This window comes from Octopus bimaculoides, chromosome 16, assembly GCF_001194135.2.
Source record: "Octopus bimaculoides isolate UCB-OBI-ISO-001 chromosome 16, ASM119413v2, whole genome shotgun sequence".
Classification (NCBI taxonomy): domain Eukaryota; kingdom Metazoa; phylum Mollusca; class Cephalopoda; order Octopoda; family Octopodidae; genus Octopus; species Octopus bimaculoides.
Genome location: NC_068996.1, coordinates 8,214,833 through 8,227,284, shown reverse-complemented (window position 1 = coordinate 8,227,284; position 12,452 = coordinate 8,214,833). Strand labels below are relative to the sequence as shown.

Below are 12,452 nucleotides of genomic sequence, written 5' to 3'. Positions count from 1 at the left end.
AAACATAGAGGGGACAAACAAGGACAGACAAAGGGATTAAGTCGATTACATCGACCCCAGTGCGAAACTGGTACTTAATTTATCGACCCCGAACGGATGAAAGGTAAAGTCGACCTCGGCGGAATCTGAACTCACAATGTAACGGCAGACGAAATACCGCTAAGCATTTCGCCCGGCGTGCTAACGTTTCTGCCAGCTGGCCGTTTTTGTGCAGTTTCTATCTACCAAATTCCACTTACAGGATATTGATCAACCTGAAATTATAACACACTTGACCAATGAGCCACACTGTAGGATTGAACCTGAAACCACATACTTAGAAAGAAAACTTCTTAACCACACAGCCACACTTGCACCTGCATTAATTATTAGTTCAATTTTGAACATTTTGTTACTTGTACAATTCTCAGATGGGGCTCAAAGAACAATTGCCTCTCTGGTCAGTTTAATCGGCTTTTGTTAATCGCCAACACAAAGAATATAGCTGCGGAATACTTAACAGTCACAGAAGAACATTCTCATGAAGACAGAGAACAGATGGCTTTGTGTGCGATAACTATGACAACGAAACATCTCAAGACGTGGAATCTTATTAAGTTCCAATCTGAGATAATTGGCTGGTTTGGTGCAAAGAAAAGAATGCGTGTTCTTTCAAGTATTTATTGTGGCAATATGTCAGAGAGAGAGAGAGAGAGAGAGAGAGAGAGAGAGAGAGAAAGAGAGAGAGAGAGAGAGAGAGAATGCAATCAGGAAAATGAATGACTGATATTTTGTTTCAAATCTATCGACTACTATGCCATCACACCTGCGTCGTTTCATGAAGTTTTCAATACATTCCTAATTGGGATGGTAGAGGTAGTGATGGTAGCAGTGTTGGCCGTAGAAATGACAACGGGAGCAGCAGCAGCAACAGCAATAGTAGTAGTCATAGTAGTAGTAGTAGTAGTAGCAGTAGCAGCAGCAGCAGTAATGAAGTTGGTGACAAGATGTCAGTGGTGGAATGGCAGTGACTTGTTCAGCATGATGATAGTGATGATGTTAGTGATGTCATCACTGACAATAAAAATGGTTCAAATGCTGCTGCTGCTGCGTTGATGGTTTGAATGTCTACTAGCAAACACTTTACCTTCTAGTCATAAGTTTTGTTAAAAGAATCTTATGATGGTCATGATTATGATGTCTTCAGAAAATTTTGACAACTTATTTGTCAAACCAAATGAAATATCTCAAAACGTTTCTCAGGTTTCTTTCAAACAAGAAATGATGATGATGATGATGACAATGATGAAGACGACCAGTGATGGTGATGATGATGATGACGATGATGATGACAATGATGATGATGACGACGATGATAACAGTGGTGGTGGTGATGATGATGATGATGATGATGATGACGATGATGATGACAATGATGATGATGACGATGATAACAGTGGTGGTGATGGTGGTGGGGATGATGATGATGGTGGTGGTGGTGGTGGTGGTGGTGGTGGTGGTGATGATGATGATGTTGATGGTGATGATAATGTCATCAAGGATGGTGGTAGTGATGGTGATTTCTAATTAAGACACAAGCCCAGCAGTTTTAAGGAGAGCAGGTTAATCAATTACACTGACACCAGTATTTATAGACCTCGATAAAATGAGAGGCAGAGGTATTTGAACTCAGAATGCAAAAATATTATTATTATTATTGTTATTATTATTATTATTATTATTATTATTATTATTTGCCACAGAGGTATTAGATGAGGGGATATTACAAAAACAAATGCAAATGTTCATATACAAATCAAACCACCATCATCATCATCATCATCATTTAATGTCTATTTTCCATGCTGGCATGGGTTGGATGGCTTGACAGGAGCTGGCAAAGCTGGGAGCCATTCCAGGCTCCATTGTCTGTTTTGTCATGTCATCCACAGCCAGATGCCCTTCCTAATGCCAACCACGTTACAGAGTGTATTGAGTGCTTTTTATGTGGCAACAGGGCCGACGGGGTAACCAAGAACTTTGAAGAAAAAAATTCAACTGAGATAAAAAAAAAACATAATATATATACTGTACAAATAAGTGAAGACACAGAACATCTGATACAGGTGAGCCTTCGACTAGAACCAAGAAACTCCAGGGGTCCAACAGCACCTTGATCATCAAGGACAAACGTTATTCTCTGACTTTCACCATACATATATATACTGAAGGTACAACCATTCACCCCAGCCATACACACTACAGACACTCAACTTCTAATTAATTTAACTAAGGTGTAGGAGTGGCTGTGTGGTAAGTAGCTTGCTTACCAGCCACATGGTTCCGGGTTCATTCCCACTGCGTGGCACCTTGGGCAAGTGTCTTCTACTATAGCCTCTGGCCAACCAAACCCTTTTGAGTGGATTTGGTAGACGGAAACTGAAAGAAGGCGGCGAGCTGGCAGAAACGTTAACATGCTGGGCGAAATGCTTAACGGTATTCCGTCTGCCACTACGTTCTAAGTTCAAATTCCACCAAGGTTGACTTTGCCTTTCATCCTTTCGGGGTCGATTAAATAAGTACCAGTTACGCACTGGGGTCGATATAATCAACTTAATTTGTTTGTCTGTCTGTGTGTAGCCCCTTCTGGGCAGTAAAGAAATAAGGAAACTGAAAGAAGCCCGTCATATATATATATATATATATATATATATATATATATAATTTATATATGTATGTGTGTGTATGTGTTTGTGTGTATGTGTTTGTGTGTCTGTGTTTGTCCCCCCCCCCCACATCGGTTGACAACTGATGCTGGTGTGTTTAGGTCCCCATAACTTAACGGTTTGGCAAAAGAGACCGATAGAATAAGTACTAGGCATCCAATGAATAAGTCCTAGGGTGGATTTGCTCGACTAAAGGCAATGTTCCAGCATGGCTGCAGTCAAATGACTGAAACAAAGTAAAAGCGAGTAAAAGATTAAGGGGAACACTTCACTGTTCCCTTACATTTTCCTTTTTCCAAATGGAACTTAAAAATGAGTGAAGAGGAAAATGTCCTCAGCCCATTTACATCATACATCTCAGACAGAGGAAAATCTCTTGCCCTTCTTGATTAACGGATAGGGACAGAGTGATTTTCCCAAAGAGATCATTTGCTGGATGAACTCATCCGCCTTTTTGACATAATCCCAAAAGCCAGTAATCCTTGGATACTAAGTAAACAGATTTATTTCATGGTTCTGTACACATCTCAGATAGGCCTGTCTGAGAGCACTTCCATGCCTGTAGGTAAGTCACTACTATAACATAGGTATCCTTATTTAAGACTGACCTGGGGTTAACCAACAACAACCTACCTTTCACAGCACATGCACAACTACCACCCAATAAGATAACCCGACCAATACACCATCAACAATCAGATAATTGATATTGTACAAAATTTTCACTCAATAACATAAGACAATCCACACAAACCACACAGTGCACCCTGTATGCAATCACCACCATCACCACTGCATACTAAAACAACTCATATAATACACACGAAACACAAAAACTATCCAATGAAATTATACATCTCATCCAGTCGGGAAGTGTAATGACAATTGCTTTTGATTCTGATAGGACCCTATGGAAGAGATGTCTGAGACTCAATGTCCTTGACCTTCCTGGGAATAGTGGGCAGAGAAAATGGATGAATATTCTAAGTATTAAACAAATGAAATGCTAAATATTTTGCGATGCACATGGTATTATAGATTTTTTAAAAACTATTTTGGCCTCAGTTCAAGATGTGTATTATGCATAACAGCATGTTGTGCAGTAAATAAATCATTATACAGAATAATGAAACAGCAAAATTAATGCCACCACAAAATAAAATGGATGTAGTATACAACGAGTTCAATGAGATAATGCTGCAGACTTCTTAAAATATAGAAATATACCTGGCAGTGCTGTAGAAACATAAAACAGTTAAAAACTTGGTGATGATGATGATGATAACAACAACTGTTTCTTGCATAGACACAAGGAGAGTGGTTTTAAAGTAGGGTGTGGATCTAGTTGAAACCACCAAGCCAACTCTTAACTGCTGCTACATTTTATCAACCCTGAAAGGATGTAAAGCAACTTTAATCTCAAGAGTATTTGAATTCAGGATGTAGAAAGCCACAATTAAATAAATATAATTAAATAAATATAATAAGGCATTGCTCCCAATGTTCCAACAATTCTGTCAAACTATCCACTCTCAATAATAATAAGAACAATTATCATTATTATTATTGAGTGAGAGAGCAGTGCATGTCATCAAAGTGACACGGGGTACAAATATATAAAGCCCAATATAACCATCATGACTACCTGTCTGATAAGGGTACACCAGGTACATACACCACAACCATATGTGCACGACATGGTGATCTCATATCAAGATAAACAGCGCATGACCTTGCAGGTGGGGTCCTGTTAGAATTTTCTTCAGGTTGAGGAGACCATCCTGCTCAAAAGGTCCCTGAATAAAAGTTGTTTAAGGATGTTGAACGAAACACCAATGTTTCCAGGGGTCAAATATTCAAACTCCAAAGAATTCTTCTCAACACATGGCTATGATGCTCCCCGACTACTTCTGCTCGTGACCAGAGATGCACATATCGTCAACCACCAAGGGACATGCTCAACTGGTTAAGGTCAAACAACTGACAAGCAAATTTGTGGTATTAAGCAGAATATTTGCTGTAGCCCATCTTTTATACCAAGACAAAACAATGTACATGACAACACTTTCAAATAGTTAAGATCAAAAGCCATGGGAGTCAGTGCCTGGTACTGCATCAGGGCATTTATTATTACCTCGGCTTTTGCTAAGGTGGAGGTATTGTTTTCAGTCGCGTTTATTTGTTTGGACAAGATATCTCAAGAACCGCAGGATGGATTCGGATGAAACTGTCAGGAATGTTTGGCCTCGTGACTGGCACAAACTGATTAGATTTGGGGATCAATCTGGTACCAGACAAGGATTCTGGATTATTTTTCCTGTTTTTTTTACATAATTTTTGAAAGCAGTTGGGTTCTGGCTGCTGGAGACGATAGTAGTAGTATTAGTAGCAATTTCTATTTTAGGCACAAAGCCTGAAGTTTTGGGGGAGGGGACTTGTCAATTGTATTGACCTCGTACTTGATTGGTAATTGTTTTACTGGCCCAGAAAAGATGAAAGGTAAAATCAACACTTTGACAGGATTTGAACATAGAATGTAAAGAACTGAGAAAATATCACAAAGCACTTTCTTTTGCTGATCCACCACCATTCTGTCAATCTCTCTTGCTAAACCACTAAGTAATGGGGACATAAACACACCTATACCATTTGTCAAACAGTAATGTGCAACAAACATAGATACACACACATGGATATATATACATCATCATCATCATTTAACGTCCTCCTTCCATACTGTTATGGGTTGGACAGTTTGATTGCAGCTGTCCAGGCAGAAGACTGCACCATGCTTCACTGTCTGTTTTGGCAGGGTTTTTTATGGCTGGATGCCCTTCCTAACACCAACCACTCTGCAGAGTGGATTGAGTGCTTTTTACATGGCACCAACAAAGGTGAGGTCAGTTTTGGCAAGGTTTTTACAGCTGGATGCCCTTTTAAAAGCCAACCACTTTAAACTGCATGCTTTTTATGTGTATATATATATATATATATATACATATATGCAATGGGTTTCTTTCAGTTTCCATTTTACCAAATCCACTCACAAGGCTTTGATCAACCTGAGGCTATAGTAGAAGGTATTTGCCCAAGGTGTCATGCAGTAGGATTGAATCTGGAACCATGTGGTTAGGAAGTAAACTTCTTATCACACAGCCATACCTGAGCCTGTGTCCTCACAGCCACGCCTGGTAATTTATTTTATCAATCTTAGAAGAATGGAAGATAATAATGACAACAATGGTAGTGATGAAGAGGGAGAAGGTGAGAATGATGATGGTAATGGTGATGACGGTGAGTCATGACGGTGATAGCAATGATGATGGTAGTCGTGTTGACGATGGTGGTGGCGGTGATGGAGGTCACGATGATGATGATTGTGGTGGTGATGATGGTGGCAGTGATGATGATGATTGTGGTGGTGATGAAGATGATGACATCTTACAGTGGAATAAGCCCACACATTTGCAAGTTAGAGACAAGTGAATTGAATTTAACCCCCAACATATGACTGTTACTTATTTTACCAACTTTGGAGAGAGTGAGAGAGAGATAAAAGAGAACTTTAAACATACCATCCCTCTGCTTCTAAAACTAATCATCATTATCACAATAAATCCCCCCACTAAAGGCACAATGCCTGAAATTTGGAGGGGAGGGGCTAATAGATTACATCAACCCCAGTTTTCAACTTATACTTATTTCTATCAATTCTAAAAGGACAAAAGGCAAAACTGACTTTGGCAGAATTTGAACTCTGGACATAAACCTCAAAGAAATTCTTCTAAGCATTTTGTCCAATGTGCTAATAATTCGCTAATGATTCTGCCAACTTACCATTTTTGGAATAATAGTATTCTGAATAATGATTTATTTTCTGTAAACGTCTACATGTAACATGTTGCTATGTATAATACGCATCTCAATCTGAAGCCTAAATAGTCTTAAAATGGATAACATCATGTATATCTCAATATTCTATGCTACTACCACAAGAACAGGTAATCAATAATAATCCAATATATTGTAATATATTGCATATATGTAATATATTGCATATTGCATATAGGACGGCAAGCTGTCAGAATCGTTAGCATGATGGGTGAAATGCTTAGCAGCAGTTCATCTGTCTTTATGTTCTGAGTTCAAATTCTGCCGAAGTCGATTTTTCCTTTCATCCTCTTGGCGTCAATAAAATGAGTACCAGTTGAACATTGGGGTAGATGTAATTGACTTACTCCTCTCCTGAAATTGCTGGCCTTGTGCCAAAATTTGAAACCAATATTTCATATTGCATAAAATATATTGATATTTAGTGAAAGCACACGGCCTAGTGGTTAGGGTGTTGCACTCAAGATCACAAGATTGAGGTTTCGATTCCCAGATTGGTGGCACGTTGTGTTATTGGGGAAAACACTTCATTTCACGTTGCTCCAGTCCATTCAGTTGTAAATGGATTACCCTGCAACAGACACACATCCCATTCAAGGAAAATGTTGGCTTGCATGCCTTGCCCATGGAGTGACATTATTTGAAAACTCCAACAATGCAATGAAGCATACTGTGAACAGCAGTATATAACACTGTCCTACAGTCTGATCAATACAGTGATATTGATATATAATAATACAATAATTTAAAACATAATAAATCTTTGTTTGTTTTTCCAAAGTGGATGGGGGGAGAAAAAAAAATTTGCAGCCAAATACCAAATATTATACACACCCCAAATTGTAATCTTGACATTAGTGGGAGGAATAAATGACTATTACATATGGAATGTTACAGTATTTAAGTGCAAGGATACCAAAACTGAGATATAGCAGCAAATGACAAAAAAACAAAAGAAGAAAAATTCACATAAAATAAAGAAAAAATAATATATAGAAAAAGAAAGATTTACAAAAGGGTGCTGAAATTTTCTTGGCTTTAAGAGTATTGTGAAGGCCTGGTTGGGCACCTAACTTTCTGAGTTCTTAGAAAAACTGAAGGACTGCTGTAATAAGTGTGTAGATATGAGAGGGGAATCATCATCATCATCATCATCGTTTAACGTCTGCTTTCCATGCTAGCATGGATTGGACGATTTGACTGAGGACTGGTGAACCAGGTGGCTGCACCCGGCTCCAATCTGATTTGGCAGAGTTTCTACAGCTGGATGCCCTTCCTAACGCCAACCACTCCGAGAGTGTAGTGGGTGCTTTTATGTGCCACCGGCACGAAGGCCAGTCAAGAGGTACTGGCAACAGCCACACTTAAAATGGTGTATTTTACGTGCCACCTGCACAGGAGCCAGTCCAGGGGTACTGGCAACAAACTTGCTCAAATGTCTTTTCACATGCCACTGGCACAAGTGCCAGGAGGGCAATGTTGGTAATGATCACGCTCAAGTGGTGCTATTTACGTGCCCCCAGCACGGAAGCCAGACAGCTGGTGCTCTGGCAACAATCACGCTCGGACGGTGCTCTTAGTGATTTACTGGTACAGGTGCCATCACGATGAATAAAATCATAATTAACTGATCCTCCTCCATTCTCTTTAACCCAAAGCCACAAACATCTCAGCAGCACCTCGTATCTTTTATGTTTTACTTATTTCAATAATTTGACTGCGGTCATGCTGGGTCATTCTGAAGTGTTTTAGTTGAACAAATCTCGAAGAAATGCTGCTAAGTCTGGTACTTATTCTTTCGTTTCTTTTGCCAAACTAGTAAGTTATAAGGACACAAACAAACCAACACTAGTTGTCATGTGATGGCAAGGTACACACACACACACACACACACACACACACGCACACATGCACACACAAACACAAAAGGCTTCTACACTGTTTCCCGAACCATATTAACTCATAATGCAATAGTTGACCCAGGGCTATAGTAGAAGACACTTTCCCAAATTGCTAATTTATCTAATTGACCTCAGGAAAATGAAAGACAAACATACCATTGGAACGATTTGAACTGAGAAGATAAAGAACTGGGGCAAATATTGCATAGCATTTTCTTCAACATCCTTAACAAGCTTTTTTAACTTTTTAAGAATGTTGCCCATGATATCTACACTGCCCATGATATCCAAAATTAAATCTAAACTTAATGTATGAACCAATATAGTACAGATTGCCAAGTGATGGCGGCAGGGGCATGCACAAAGACACACACACACACACACACACACACACACACACACACACACACACACACAGTGGGCTTCCATACATAGTTTCCATCAACCAAATCTGCTCACAAAGTACTGGTTGCCCTGGGGCTATTGTAGAAGATTCTTGACCAAGGTGCTACACAATGGGGTTGAACCTGAAACCACAGGGTTGCAAAGCAAGTTTTTTAACCCCACAGCCATACTTGCACCTAAACACTGGTATTAATGATGAACGCATTCTCCTACATGTCAATCTCCGTATCAAACTTGAGAGTGGGGGTCATCCATCCATCTAAACTTCCTTGTCACTTACTTTTCATATCAAAATAAAAGAAAATAATTACAACCATTTTAGTTTTATAAGTGCTGCAGCTTACCTTCAGACTGTTTCCAAGACTTCCAAAGATCTTCAACGCTAATAAATCCGTCATTCCCATGAAATGTAAAATGCCTTTCAAAGCCATCCGTATACTGTAATTCCACTCGTAAAAACTAAGAGGGTAAGAAAAGAGAAGAAAAAAATAGACAACTTTATTAATATTTGAACACTGAATGCTTTGGGTTAAAAGAAAATATTATAAAAGTAGATTAAATACGTGTTTATGGAGCTTTACCAAATTTTGATATGAAGAAAAATTCTATTTTTTTAATGGGTTATCTTTAATGCTCAACCATCCAAGAAAATAAAGAATGGCTCTATACAATAAACAGTAGGACTAAATGAATACTAAATGGCAACTGAGAGTCAGAACACATGTTGATACAAACATATATATTTCGAAGTCATTTCTTTACAACTGTGTCAATATAGATACACACATAACCAAATACACATACAAATGGATACAGATACACATTATACAAACATACATACATGCACATACACACACATTGAACAATCTTGCAATCACTATACATTTTCTCCTGTATGAATGCATTTGTATATAGTTAATTCACCATTTTTGGAGACTGATTTACTACAGATATTGCCATGATAGCGTTTTCTTCCTACATGAAATACATTCATTATTAGTGAAGTTACTACAGAGAGTGATTTACCAGAGATATCATCATGATAAGGTTTCTCCCTGTATGAATGTTTGTGAGTAGTTGAGCTACCTAACACACAGAATGATTTACAAATATCACAGCAACATGGCTTCTCCCTCTCTTTCTCACATGAAAACGTTTGTGAGTAATTAAGGTATTTCCATGAGAATGGTTTATCACAGATATCGCAGTGATATGGTTTCTCTCCTCTATGAATACATTTGTTGAGTGGTGAGGTTATCATTTTTTTTTTTTTGAGAGAAAGAATTTTTACAGACATCACATTTGAATAATGTTTTTCCTATCTCTTATAGCATCTCAACAGAAAACAAATCATCCCTTTTAAACACTTTGTGTTTTTAAATTTAATCTTGTTCTTTCATAATTCACTTTCCGCAATTTTCTTCCTTTCCACAATGCATAGATATTTTCCTTCTTTATACATTTTAAAAATTGTTTTTTTTAATTCCTAATAAATATATTTCTACTGCTACATCTTCATCAACTGTCGGAACTGACGATATTTGAAGATGATGCAAACTCCGCTGTAAATTTGTCTTAGAATGCCAAATCATCTTCTACATGTTTCTGACAATGCAACTATTCGTTACAAAGTAGAGAAATTTTGCTGTTAATATCAATGCAAAGGAAATATTTCAATAATTCTTCCATAGATTTATACAGACAAGAAGATTTAGTTGTTGTGTGATAACATCTTTTACTCTATAAAAGATGACAAATATTGATGAAGCATCTGAGGTAAAAGAAAAACAAAAAAGATGCTTTTACTCAAATGTCATCTAATAACCATTTCTCTAAGAATGTTTTTACAATGTTTACAATTCAAACAATAACAAGGCAAATGAATGTAAGAGAATAAATGTATTTATTTTGTTTTGTTTTTTGTGTATAAATGAAATAAATAAATATATGCATTTATATTACACACACATATTTGGATAATACATCCAAACAAATGTGTGTATATGTGTGTATATAACTTTTATCTTTTACTTGTTTCAGTCATTAGACTGTGACCATGCTGGGGCACCACCTTGAAGTTTGGTACTTATTCTATCAGTATCGTTTACCAAAACACTAAGCTACGGGGGGCATAAACATACCAACACCAGCTGTCAAGTGGTGGTATGGGACAAATACATTCACAAAGACACAGACAGACAGACAGACAGACAGACAAATAGATAGATAGATACGATGGGTTTCTTTTAGTTTCCATCTACCAAATCTACTCAAAAGACTTTGTTCAGCCTGGGGCTACAGTAGAAGACACCTACCCAAGGTGCCATGTGGTTAGGAAACAAGCTTCTTACCACACAGCCATGGATGGATGGATGGATGGGTAGGTAGGTAGGTAGGTAGGTAGGCATGTATGTATGTATGCATAAATGAAAATGTTTTCCCAAATAAAACTGCACTTCATGTTTGAAGCTCTGATGAAGCTATAAGGTGATACACAAGCACTCAACTATGTGCACATAACATCATATAGCAGAAACATCTGCAAGCTAATGAAGTTCATGATATAATTTCTTCTTCCCTAGTCATGCATTCAATTTCTTATCACTGTTCCATACTCAACTAACACTTTGCTCCAAAGCATATGTATATTCAGCTCTAACGCCAGGTTATTAGTATCACTACGCTTATGTGAAATCTGCTAGCAGGTAAGGGCCTCTCACTCAAGATGAAAGGTAGACTGTATGACACATGTGTGCAAACTGCCATGCTTCATGGCAGCGGAACATGAGCCATGACTGCTGAGGACATGCGTAGGCTTCAAAGAAATGAAGCTAGTATGATCTGCTGGATGTGTAATGTCAGTGTGCATACACGACAGAGTGTAAGTATCTTGAGAGAAAAATTAAGCATAAGAAGCATCAAATGTGGTGTGCAAAAGAGGCAACTGCACTGGTATGGTCATGTGTTATGTATGGATGAGGACAGCTGTGTGAGGAAGTGTCACTCCCTAATCGTGGAAGGAACCTGTGGAAGAGGTGGACTGCGGAAGACATGGGATGAGGTGGTGAAGCATGACCTTTGAACGCTGGGCTTCACAGAGGCTATGACAGGAGTATGAGACCGCAGCCATGGCCGATGCCAGTGTTGCATGTCTGGCCCATTTAAGAGTACCCTTGATGCATTGGGCAATATGATATGTTTGAGAAGACCTGTTGAGTCAAGTAAAACCAAAATCATAGCTGAGGCTTGTGCCCCCTGACTGGCTCCCGTTCCGGTGGCACATAAAATGTATCATTCAAATGTGGTCAATGCCAGGTCTGCCTGACTGACTGGCTCCCATGCCAGGGGCACATAAAAAGCTCCATTGAAATGTGGTTGATGCCAGGGCCGCCTGACTGGCTCCCATGCCAGTGGCATGTAAAAAGCACCATCCAAATGTGGTTGATGCCAGGGCCGCCTGACTGGCTCCCATGCCAGGGGCACATAAAAAGCTCCATTGAAATGTGGTTGATGCCAGGGCCGCCTGACTGGCTCCCATGCCAGTGGCATG

General features: G+C 38.7%; 1 protein-coding gene across 3 annotated transcripts in view; it reads right to left on the bottom strand.

Moving 5' to 3' along the window:
- The window catches only part of LOC106882253 (stromal interaction molecule 1), a 278,541-nt gene that overhangs the window by 128,853 nt on the left and 137,236 nt on the right, over positions 1-12,452 (bottom strand). For all 3 annotated transcript variants that reach the window (XM_052973513.1, XM_052973512.1, XM_052973511.1), the window contains exon 3: positions 9,247-9,361. In XM_052973513.1, the coding sequence (XP_052829473.1) occupies positions 9,247-9,361 (115 nt within the window). The remainder of the gene's footprint in view (positions 1-9,246; positions 9,362-12,452) is intronic.